This window comes from Cygnus atratus, chromosome 5 (assembly GCF_013377495.2).
Source record: "Cygnus atratus isolate AKBS03 ecotype Queensland, Australia chromosome 5, CAtr_DNAZoo_HiC_assembly, whole genome shotgun sequence".
In the NCBI taxonomy this organism is placed as follows: domain Eukaryota; kingdom Metazoa; phylum Chordata; class Aves; order Anseriformes; family Anatidae; genus Cygnus; species Cygnus atratus.
Window position 1 is genome coordinate 47,538,273 of NC_066366.1, and position 12,021 is coordinate 47,550,293.

At 48.8% G+C, this 12,021-nt stretch overlaps 1 protein-coding gene across 1 annotated transcript in view; it reads right to left on the reverse strand.

Moving 5' to 3' along the window:
- Window positions 1-1,277: 1,277 nt before the first annotated feature.
- Window positions 1,278-12,021, reverse strand: part of LOC118244363 (uncharacterized) — a 41,969-nt gene continuing 31,225 nt past the window's right edge. Inside the window, exons 2-4 of the mRNA XM_035539277.2 lie at window positions 3,810-3,875; window positions 2,316-2,370; window positions 1,278-2,113 (exon numbers count right to left, since the gene is read on the reverse strand). Coding sequence (XP_035395170.1) covers window positions 1,278-2,113; window positions 2,316-2,370; window positions 3,810-3,818 — 900 coding nt within the window. The 5' untranslated portion in view covers window positions 3,819-3,875. The remainder of the gene's footprint in view (window positions 2,114-2,315; window positions 2,371-3,809; window positions 3,876-12,021) is intronic.

The window sequence follows — 12,021 nt, forward strand, 5'->3', positions numbered from 1 at the left end:
TTCCTCTCGCGGGCTGTCAAGCTCTCTGTCCTGCAGGTGACCAGCTGGATCAGCTACTACCCTTTGCAGGCACTTAGGAGGGGGCTGCTGGGCTTCAGTAGGGGTAGGTTCACACCTCCTATCCGTCTCCCTCAGAGACTCCCAGGAGCCCCTCAGGCTGCCGATTTCTCGCTGCAGCCCACCCATCTGCTCAAGCAGTTCCTTGAGCAGGGCGCACCTGCACCCACGACAGCCCTCTCTTCCCTCAGGACCCAGGGGAGCCTTCAGATTCCGGAGCTCCCCACAGTCACCAGTCGGGACTGCCACTTCACCTCTCAGGGGATCCACCTGGGTGCCCACATGAGCCCAGAGAGGCCGTGTCCCCTCAGTTCGGGTTGCTGCCTCAGATGGCTGCTGTGACGGGTGCCCACCATGGTAAATTATAAGAGGCAGAGTTCCCAAAGGAGAGGAGAGGAAGAGAAAGTGAAGTGGGAAAGAGAGGAGAGGATCCTCCCCGCACTCCTCCCTGCCCCGCTTGAACTGTCCCGCGCAAACTGCCTGTGCTAACTGCCAAGCCGGTCCTGTTTGTGCGTCGTGTTCGCGGTGCTCCTGGCACTTCTTTTTAGCCCCTTTATGACTGGCCTGTGCCACATCAGGGCATGTGGGAATGGTGTGATATGGCCCAGGGTGGACATTGACCAAGAGAGACACATCCCAATGTGAGTGTGATCCCCCCTTCATTTTGCTTGCCCCCATCAGGACTTCCCCTTCCCTTTGGCACCCTGAGGTGGTGTCGCCTAATGAGGATGGGGACAGCCAAAGATTTTGCTCTCCCAGAGCCATCCTACGCCTGCTTTCACTTCCCTGCCGGCGCTCCCAGGCCCTCGCAACAGTGCAAGAGCCCAAAGAGGGACATCAAAATGGTCCCATGAGCCCTGCGTGGGGGCTGCTCTCTGGAAGTCCCACTCTGCTGAGGTGGGCGGCATGGTTAGAGGTACCATGTTCTTCATCCCGCAGCCCTGGTTCGTTGGCGCCATGGTGAGCCTCAGAGCCCTCCCAGACATCTCTGCTCATATCAGCGCAGCTGCCCAGAAGAGGCGGAGATTTAATAGGAATGGGTTTAATGGATTTAACAGGAGAAGGAAGAGTTAGTGACGGGGAGGCTTCCACGTTCCCTCGCAGCTTCTGTCCCTCGCAGCACAGGCAGCAGGGGACGTTTTCCATGGGACAGCCGCTTTCCTGGTGCCCAACCCTGGATCTTGAGGGTGGTGCTGAATGTGGAGCCCTGCGCGCTGCTGTTAGGGGACTGATGGCAGTGCCTGGGGTCCTCCCAGCGACCCTGCAGGCAAGCCCCATTGGTGGCGCAGCTTCTTCTCACGGATGTGCATCTCCAGGAACTCCCGCACGTCCTCAGGCAGGAACAGGGCCTCCGCTGAGCAGAAGTAGGAGGGGGCAGGACGGAAGTGCAGCGGCGTGGGAGCTGTGCAGCGTGCCATCCTGTATGTGTACCTCCTGTGGGATTGCTGCACCATGGTGGGGAGGGCTCCCAGCTTCATCTCTATGGACTTCCTCAGGGTGTGCATCCGCAGCAGCTTCCAGAAGCCCAGTCCTGGCTCCAGCCTTGTCATGGGACGAGGATCCACACCAGCAGGCAGGTTGCCGTCCTTGTCAGCTGCGTCAGAGCCTGTGGTGAGAGGCAAGCCAGCCTCGTGGTGCCTGGGAGCCATCTTGGCAAGCTCCTCGGCCTGTCTGAGAGGCCCAGCATCGCAGGGAAGTGTGGTTGCCCCATAGATTTTCAGTGCTGTCTGGGGCATCGCTGCACGCTGGGGAAAGGGTCTCCTCCGCTTTCTGTTCCGCAACACTGGCTGCCACCAGGATCTGACGGATGTTAGCTTGGCTGGGTGGAATGATCTGGCCGGGGCCCTGTGCTGGCTGGAGTCGCTGGCGTCCGAAGAGGAAGAGGAGCGTGGATAGCAGGAGGCTCTGGCCTGCCTGGCAAGGAGCCGCTGCTGCCTCTCCCTGACAGCCTGGCTGCAGCGTTCACAGTCGAGATCGTAACACAGAAGCTGGCCTAAGGGTCTGCTGCCGATCCAGATCGGGCTGCTCCCGCAGCCGTGAGCGCGCGCCTCAGCATCTGCAAGAGATGGGGGACACGGAGCGCCGTGAGCAAGTGTCTGCTGGGACGGGCCCTGCGCCTGGCCCAGGTGGCCAGCTGGCCTCTGAAGGCGGGGCCCGGCTGCCCGTGGCTTGGATGTGGCCCAGCCCTGGGCAGCAGCGGGGCCCTAGGGGACCCCGGCGCCTGCAGGAGCCAGCGCCAGGGCCGAGGAGAGCTCTACCTGTCTCATGAACCTTCCTGCGCCTTCCCCTGCCTCGGCTCCCGTCACAGACCTGCTGGCAGAGAGCAGAACCCCAGTGAGCCTGGCCCCAGCTGAGCCCCCCGAGAGGCCTCGTGTCCCATCCCACGGTGCAGTGGGACCCCCCCGAATCCCCATCCCCCCTGCCCTGCCAGGGCTTCCTGAGAAAGGCTGGCCTGGAGCCTCCCTCCTACCTGGTGGCGTTTGCCTGAAGTGCTGCGGCAGCAGCGCAGGGTGGCCCAGGCCACCAGGAGCAGGACGAGGCCGGGGCCGAGGCAGAGGCAGCCGTGAAGTGCCAGCCCCAGGGTATCCAGCATGCTGGGACCAGAGACAAGTGGCTGTGCCATCCTCCGGAGATGCCTCTCCGTGCGACACTGGCCTCGGTGGCTGCTGTCACCGGGGGATAAGGGCAGGAGTGAGACTGTGAGGTCGCTGCCAGCTCTGTGACACCACTGAGCGCATCAGAGAGCCCAGGCGGAGGGCGCAGACGCAGGACCAGAGAGGGGCACCCAGCAGGGCCAGGGGCTGGGGGCTCTGCAGGGAGCCCCTGGGCAGGAGGCTGGGGTAGGCCAGGCCCTGCTGGCTGGGGAGGGCCATTCGTAGCTGTCAGGAGAGGGCAGTAGGACCGAGGAAGCAGTGCGTTTCAGCGGCCTGAAGGTTCCAGGAGCCTCAGGGCAGTAGTTTCAAACACTTCCTCAAACTGAAGCACCTCTCTGCCTGGCAATACCTACTCCTGACTTTGATAGCGCTGCTTTTCCTGGCCACGGCTGGGAGGTTCTGGTGAGATTACGGCAGTTGCTTGACCGGTGGCTTATTGCTATAGTTTCGCCTTTGCCTTTTTGGCTGTGGTTGACGATGCTGAAGGCTTTCTCTGGAAAGGGTTGTGGTGGCGTGAGTCTCGGGGCACAACATCCTCGGTGTGCAAGTACCTTCACAGCTGCATTCCGGGGCTTCGGAAGTGTTGTTTCTGCCTGTTTATTTCCCATGTTTATTTTTGTTGACTGTTTTATATTGTTGTTTTTTTATTTTGTTTATTTTTGTTTATTTTGTATACTGTTTTTTTTGTTTACTGTTTATTTCCCATGCTATGCGCATTGGTATACAGGCACTTTAGGGAAGCAGCAGGCGCAGTTGGCCCTAGAGGGACGCAAGGAGATTCCGGGTGGGGTATTCTCTGAGGAGCCCTCTGACAATCCTATGGGACAACTCAGAGGTTTTTCTCTACTGTCTTCAACAGTGACAGCATTGACAACATCCCCCAGCCCTTCTGTGTCACATCTAACTCCCTTTCCCCATCTAACCTAGTTTAAAGCCCTGGTAATCAATCCAGAGAACTTGCTCCCCAATACACTTGTGCCCCACTTAGTGAGCTGGAGTCCATCAGAAGCCCACATACTTAGCTTTATCAAAGGCCTGCCCAAGATCAAAATACCCAAAGCCTTGGTCTAGATACCACCCCCTCAGCTAGTCATTTACCTGTCCCATTCTCCTCCTTCGTTATTGGTCTCGGTCACCCATTGGGAGGACAGAGGAGAACACCACCTGCAATGATGGAGCAATGTCAGCCAGCATTTAGACTGGCAGTGAGCACCTGAGAGCTGAAGGACATTGACACCCAAGGACAAAGGACTTGCAAACCATGCAAACCAGCAGGACTGGGCGTGCAATGGGAAGTTATATGATCAAAAATGTGACCACTAGCATTTAGATTCATATGTTTACTATACGGGGCAGCTGGAGCATCTGCAGAGGGCTGGCAGATATGATAGGACCTCTGGGAGACCCTCAATATTTGTGACAGCGACTAGAGGCCAAGGCATACCTCCCTGGGCATGGCTGACACCATATTCATGTCTTTGGGCAACTGAGTCCAACACCATCTTCAAAACTGCTGTGTAATGTCCTGCTTTTTCTTATTCAGGCACCATGTTTTAGCCAGAGATGGCTGCAGCCTCGTACTGGATGGACCAACTTCCAACATCTCTTACAGATGAGCATTTGCCAAATCCTTCTTGCTCATTTAATTGCAAACATTACAATGCATCACTTCGCAAATGGGTCTAATCCTACCAGGCAGAAAGCACCGACTGCACTGCGAAAGAGCGATGAGTACTCAGCAGATCCTTGGCTCAGGCCCAGCACCTGAGTCACTCTGTCTGTATCTCTGTTTAATCAGTCTCCAGTTTCCACAGAAACAGTTGTTAGAAATATTTGTTTATTGATTATTCTCTTATTTATCTGACATTCTAAGCACCTTGTAATTATCTCATGATCTGTCTATTTATTTATTACATTTCACTTTAGTTTAAGTGTAATTAGCAGCAAAGCTGCTAGCAACACCTGAATATTTCTGCAGACATTTGAAAGAATAAAATACTCTCATTTTCTAAAGAAATGCTGGCTGTGATGTATCTGCTACTACAGATGGCAATATATAACTTGCCAAGAGCATGAGTAACTATTTTTTTTTAATTAGTAATTCTAGTGTGGGTCAGAGTTGTCATGCCTGATGGGCAGATTGTTGCCCATTGCTTTCTGTCAGATGGTAAGACTGAGATTCTGGTGTCTCATTTTATGCCTGCCCAAAACTTTTCCTATCTGGGCCTCGAAGCAACCAGTCTGCAAGAGCATTCAAGGATTCAAATATACAATGGCCTGTGTGCAGTGGTAAAAATAGAATTGGAGTTAGGAAATCTGGTCTACAATGATTAAGTGAGTATTTCAGACCTAACAGCATCTGTATATAAAGTTGCACCAAAAATGCAAATAATTTCAAGAAGAGTTACAGCACTTTGCATAATAATTACATTTGCACATTGAGAAATAAGGGCATGTTTTCCGCTGATAACTTTTCAGCAGCACACATACTATTACTGTAAATTTCCCCAATGGAGGATCCAGTCAGGTGGAGACAGAGATCACAGCTGATATTTCTTAGAGCACCTTTTCTGAACTAAGCTGTTACCCTGAGTAGGATCCAGCTGTTGTTGTGAGGACCAGATAACTATCGTGGAGCACATTCAATTACTCTCTTGAGCGGACACATGCCCACGCTCCCAGTTACCACCTTGGAGCAACAGCTGCGGGGGTTGAGCCCAGCTGGTTCTCAGAAGCAGAAGTTCATACCAATGTACTCGTGGGTTCAGCAGAGCCCTCGGGGTCCCTTGTTTCACTAGGTGTGTTTTTAAGCCTGTAGTTGTCTGCATATAGCAGGCCCTGCCTTCTCAGGTGTGGTTGGATTTATAGGCTGTGGTGGATGCTGATGTGTGCCGGTGGCATTGGACAGATTTAGCAGCCTTTTTATGTCCTGAATTTGTGATTTCTTGTGGATTCAACAGTATTGTAAGTCTCTGGAGCTTATCAGCTCTCGGGAGTCTTTCCCATGTTACCTCTCAGCGTGAACTTGCTTCTTTTCAGCCTCTTGTTTTCTGGAAACTATTTCTCCATCCATATGCATGGGCACCAGAGAGGCCATTACCACAGACTCATGGAGAAGTGGCTTCTAGGACATGATAAAGAAAGCAAGGACCCAAAATTAAAAACCCTTGGTTTCTCCCTCTTGTATATACGCTGAAGTCTAGAATCAGACATCCTTGTCTGGAGGAGGAAATCCAGCTAACCCAGCCTCAGTGGGTGCCTTGGTTCTAGCTCAGCCAGAACTGCAGTTACAAAGCTTTGGGGCCAGAGATGACCACCTCAGAGGCTAGCTGGCGTCTGCACATCTGCATCCGTCAGACAGCAGAACAGAGACAGCAAAACGGGGTGAAATTCCTGGAGGGTCTGCAAGCTCATTACAACACAAGGGTAACATCTCTGGTTTGGTTTTGACAAATGAGCATATTTAAATTGCAGGCTTCAGCTGCACCTTTATATGTGCAGATAGCACACATACCCAGTGGCAGCAAAGGGTAGTGCTTAGAGCCTCTGAATGAAAGTTTACCAGGGGAACCTAACCCTTCGCTGTGATCCAGACTGTCGTATGTATTTGTTCCTTTCCATTAGAGGGGTAGCTGATCCACAGTGTGAACTGGTCCTGGTAAGGACCTCTGTGCACCTGTCTATAAAGCCCTGGTGCTTTCGGATGCTAGGCAAATGAAGACTGACATATCCAGACATATGAGGAAGTGCAGATCTTTCCCAGGGAATATGAGAGAGTAAGAACACAGTTCCTGCTGTAACTCTGTATTTCCTTGCTTTTGCCTACCTAAAACCCTGTCCTCCTCCTCCTAATTGAGGGAGTGTGTTTTGGCAGGGAATATAAATTGCATTTTTTAGCTCTTTGGTTGGACAGTCTTAAAATATCTGTAAGCCTTAGTTCTGTCAGAGACTGGATAGCGTGGATATTTATAGTAAAACAGATCTGATGGGTTAAGACTAAAAAATTAGAATTTATATTACATTTCAAAATATTACTGTACGATTTGGAGATGCTGCCATGGAGACTGCAGTATCACCCTGCTTTACATGCGCATTCAGTTACTAGGTCTCCCCAGGCTTTCAGAGCAATTCAGTATCCTGATGGTTTTTTTCCCCTTCTTGTTGCAACTTGTCTGTCTGGTGGCTCAAATATTTGCTAATCCCTGTCAGGGGAGCACAGACCTAGACACTTTCTGAGCCCTGGCACTACCGGTGCAATCCCAAGCGCTGAAATTGCAGCTGCTTGTGGCAAGAAGGAAAGGGGTCTGGCCTCACATGTCCCCTCCGACTCCAGGAGGAATTGTGGGCACTCAGTTACTTAAAAAACACTTATGAGAACAGCCAGGTCACAAATTTAATAGAGGAGACATTGCATCTGGGGCTTCACCATAATCTTCCTTCAAGCCCTCTGGCTTGGCTCCCAGTGACCCACAGAAGGATGCTCATACCCAGCCGTCAGCCCATAACCTCCAAGCCAGGCTCCTCGGTTCACTTCTGTCTTTCTCTGGCCACAGTCCACTTCCAATTTCCTACTATAATGCTCCAATTTGCTTTTCAGTGCAAAATACTCACTAAAACTGATAAAGCAGCCCAACGCTAGCTCTTCCTGGCACAGAGTGGCTCCCTGCCTCTGCCTTCTCTCTGCTCCACGCCTGGTGGATGAGGCTCATGATTAGGATAACACTGGCATTTTCTCATCCCAGCCAGAGCACAAAACCTGGGCTGGGAGCAGGGAGCTGCACCACAAGTCGTGCATGGGGCCTGAGGACATCAAGAACAACCTTTTTGTATGTTCTGACGTAGCCCACTTTTACCCATGCTACAACTCTGTCCCCTGGTCTGCACCCACCTGGCAAAATGGGTCTTTCTCAAGGGATGTGAGAGAGTTAGGACAGAGCAATAGACCATTTCTAGCAAAGGGTTAAATACAATGAGGAAATACGCAGTCTGTGGCCCAGTAAAAGATGTGTCTGTGCTTTCCACCTTGAATTTCATTTGACTGCTGTAATGTGCTTCCTTTTGTTCATTTATTGCCTGAGTCGTCATTACAGCAGAAGATTATTGATGCAGTTATTCATAAAGTAGCCTCATGAAATATGCGTGTTGTTGTCATGCTGGTCCCAGTGAGCAGCAGCCATACAATCTCCTCTGCAATATGCTTCCGAGCAGTACAAAGCATGTAAAGCAAGACTTGCAATTGAAGCTGTCAGGCAACTACACTGAGGGGGCTCTGTTTGAGCTGAGATGACAACATCAAGACTTTTGAAAAACTAAAGGAATAAAAATGTCTGAACCAAGTAACTAAGGGGTTTAATTCAGTGAACAGGTTTGGGAAGACCACTAGCTTGACCACATAATACTCATAACAATATCTGATGTTTGCTACTTCTCATGTATTTGTTTCCTCTGTAACCTAAAAGACATCTGAAAAATATCTAAAGCTAGACATATTTTTATTCTTAAATGAAATAAAACACTGGAAACAATTGCAAACTAGTATCTTTGCTTGAAATCCACTAACATCGATGAAGTCAAAAAGGATTTGGATTAGGCCCTGGTACTTTTTCCACTTCAACATCCATATTATGACCAGAGAATAATAAATTCTGCAGTCTGGAGATACCTTCATAACGATCAGGGCAGGTACAATCCTTTCTGTGACCTATTTAAACAGCATTTGCCCTTGATTTTTGCCAATGTTATGCACACCATCAGACAAGAACAAGGTATAACAGAAAAAACATACAGTCTAAAAGGCATTGAACTACAAATTTTATTTGACAATGATCTAAGTCAATGGGAGCATGGCTGTTATACTGCTGGTGACCTCAAAGATGATTGTGTTAATCGCCTGATGTTCATTACTCCAAACAGTTTCACAACCTTTTTGGTTTTGAAAGGTGCTCACTTAGGAGAGAGTTTTCACCAAATGTAACTCCCACAACGGTTTAACATTACAGTTTAACAAGTTAGCACAACATTCTCAATACCTGTGGATAGCCATGAGGCTTCTGCTTTTATATTTGCCATTTGGATATTCCTGTGGAGGATTATAACTGCCTAATGCAGTGGGGAGGGCCTGCACATGATCTAATAGGCTCAGACCTCCCACGCTCACCACTGTGTTTTCTCTAAAGCACTCCTCTTAGTGGCAACCGCCAGCAGACAGCCCAGCATGAGTTTCCAGTGATGGCAACAGAGGTGTCCTGTAAGAAAACCCATTCCCCTTGCTACATAGGGAACAACTTGCTATCATATGTAAACGCTTCCGAGCATGGGGCACTTGCCTACCTGCAGGTAACAGGGACAATTTAATATTCCAGCACTTGCTGCCCAAGCATCCCACATACCTCACTGCAACGGGGAGAAGCAATGCTGTGTCAGTTGCTCTCCAGCTACATCACATCATGTCATGCAGCGCGCACTGATGTGACCTAATGCAGTAGGTAGTGGGATGTGAGCCAAGTTACTGAATAGAAGGAAAATAGCCTTTATCTTACAGACCATTTTAACACATTGGGTACTGCTGTCATGTTGAACATATTTCTGAAGGCTTTTGTGGCCAAATAAATTATGCATGCCTTCTATATACATGTGCTTCATTTCCAAAAAAAAAAAAAAAAGAGAGAGAGAGGGAAGTAGCCAGCAATTACCACCATCACACATTCACCTGCATTTTCATAAGGTCAGATGCCCAAAGGCTAATATTTATAGTTCTGCCTGGAATCCTTAGATCAGAACTGTGCCACAAAGAAAGACCTCATCAATCACCACAGGTGAACCACAAGGCAGAGAGAGCTGTAATGAGACAACCCCATAATAACCTCTTCTTCCTTGATCCCTAAGCTGTGTATCAGTTGGAGACGTGAGATAGGAGTCCCAGAATATTCAGTTGCATTTTGTGGATGAAAATCTCAGAGGAACCATCTGCTAGAGCACAGCCAGGGGATGGAAGCTCTCGCTGTCCGTATGGCCCATACACACATCTTGCTTTTGAGCTTGGATTGCAGAACAGACACTTGTAATGTCCTTGAAAAGGTAAATGTGGACTTACATCCTACCTGTTTGCTAACACTTTCTTTGGTATAGTTGTCTGGAGTACAGATGAATTCTGGGGAGCACAGAGTACCTGGGCTTCCAGCTTTTGGGAAGCTCTTCCACCGCTGAACCATGCTGGCACTGTATGCATGTTATCTCACTGACACTGAGCACCTTCTTTGCCCCACTGCAATACAGTTAATAAGCCATTTTCAGTAACTGTCCATGTAACTTCAGTAGTAGAAACAAAGCCACTACCTGAGGAAAAGCTTGCTTCTGGCCAGCTGTAGGCAGAAGGAGTATTCAGGGTGTGAATACCATGTGGTCACATTCCGAATGCAGCCACACGCACCCTGACGTGCTAAATGTGTAGCGCAGTTCCCAATCTTTTGGCTTTGACCCCTTTTGAACATAGTAAAAATGGAACAGCTTCTCTCCCCAGACACACAAGAAAAAGAACAACTTCTGCTTAGATGAAGTCCACTGAAGTGATGAAATCATTGCTTCCAGCACAGTAACTCCAGGGGGTCTCCTCAACTGCCAAGACACTCTTAGCACTTTAAACAGTTCACAGACTCAGCAAATCTCACAAGAAATTAGCTCCAGAGCAGCTGCATTTCCTCCCAGAATACTCTGGCCCAACATCCCTCCTAGCTGCCTAGATGCATTAATTTGTTCCCAGACCCCGAGGCCAGAGTGGGAGGGCACCAGCGTGGACAGTGCTGCTTCAGTGCTGATCCCACAGCACAAGCACTGTGCCTCGTGTTGATGTAGATCCCATCAAATCAACTCAAGCAAAAAAAATGCATATCTTTCCAGATAAGGTACATGGCCCATCCCTCATCACGGAGATTAGTCACTGCATGCAGGTGCTTCCAGAAATTATACATATTTACTTAGGCAGATGAATGATTGTGGATCCACTGCAACACAGCATTGCTACTGATAAATGTCAGAATAACATGCTAGATATGACATTGGTAGGCAATTTATCCCCAGTATTTCCTTAAATGCTGTCTCTTGCAAATGGACACTGCTGTTACTTCTTCCCGTGGACTGTGTGCAAGGTCAGGGAAATCACCGAAAACAGGGAGCTCAGGACATGACACCTTTCTTGATTTCCAGCTCAAAATAAAGCTCTAAGGCATCTAGAGCCTCCTGCTCCTGCTAAGCTTTTGCTGCTGTTCTCAGAGAGTCCAAAATATTCTTTGTAGCTTTGAATTATAATCATCAGGAATAAAGCACTGCCTAAAGCTGCAGCTTTATGATGATGGGTACTGGTGATGTACAGAAATGTTTTCTGCATGCTTCAAGAAATACATTCAAGCTCACCTTCTCTTCTGGGCAAAGTATAAAGAACATTCAGTATTTATTACTGGAACATCCATTTACATCAATGCTTTTTTCCAACCATCACCAAAGAGATACAAAAAGTCTGTCAAAATATGTAGAAAACTTCAATGTTTTTGTTGGCACAGTCAATAATAAGTACTGTTATCTCCTTCCCCTATGTCAGAGACATGCTAGGGAGCCTGACAACAGCTTCAGTCACCGACATAAAACGGAGACTCTCAAAATCAATATAACAACCAGAAAATTCCAATAATACAGCTATTGCTTGGCATATATCCAAGATCATATTTACCACTAGAAGTACATTCAAACTACCTCTGTTTTCAACATCGGTAGTCTGTGATACACAACAGAAAGACAAATGCAGTTACAAATGCAGTATTTTTGGTATTGTTTGTAGAGATGGCTATGGGAGCAGGTATAGCCATGTTTATTGTTGACCTCCAGGAAGGAGACAAACAGCATTTAGATGATCATTTTCTGATGCCTTTATTCATGCTAAATACCATCATACTTCATCTGGGTTCACCTGAAGTTTATTTGTGCTGTGATACTTGCCAAGGGAAGAGGAAGCTTTAGTGTAGGCATCCCACAGACCTGCCCAACACATGTATATTATCGTGCAAGTCTCATACATTCAGGGTGAGCAAGACATTTTCTCCCTGACCTTTAGACAACAGCCAACCAGCTCAAATTTTCCTGGTGAAAAGGAGGACCTCTCGTAGGAAATTCAGGCATATGGTATATATACAAGCTGGTAAGGATTCTCTAGGCTGGCACATCATGCTCACAGTCCCTGCAGAGCAGGGCAAAGCCACAGTCCCCACTGCCAAGTGCTCCTTTCCCTAGAGAGCAACAGGACTGAAAAATGCATGTGTCC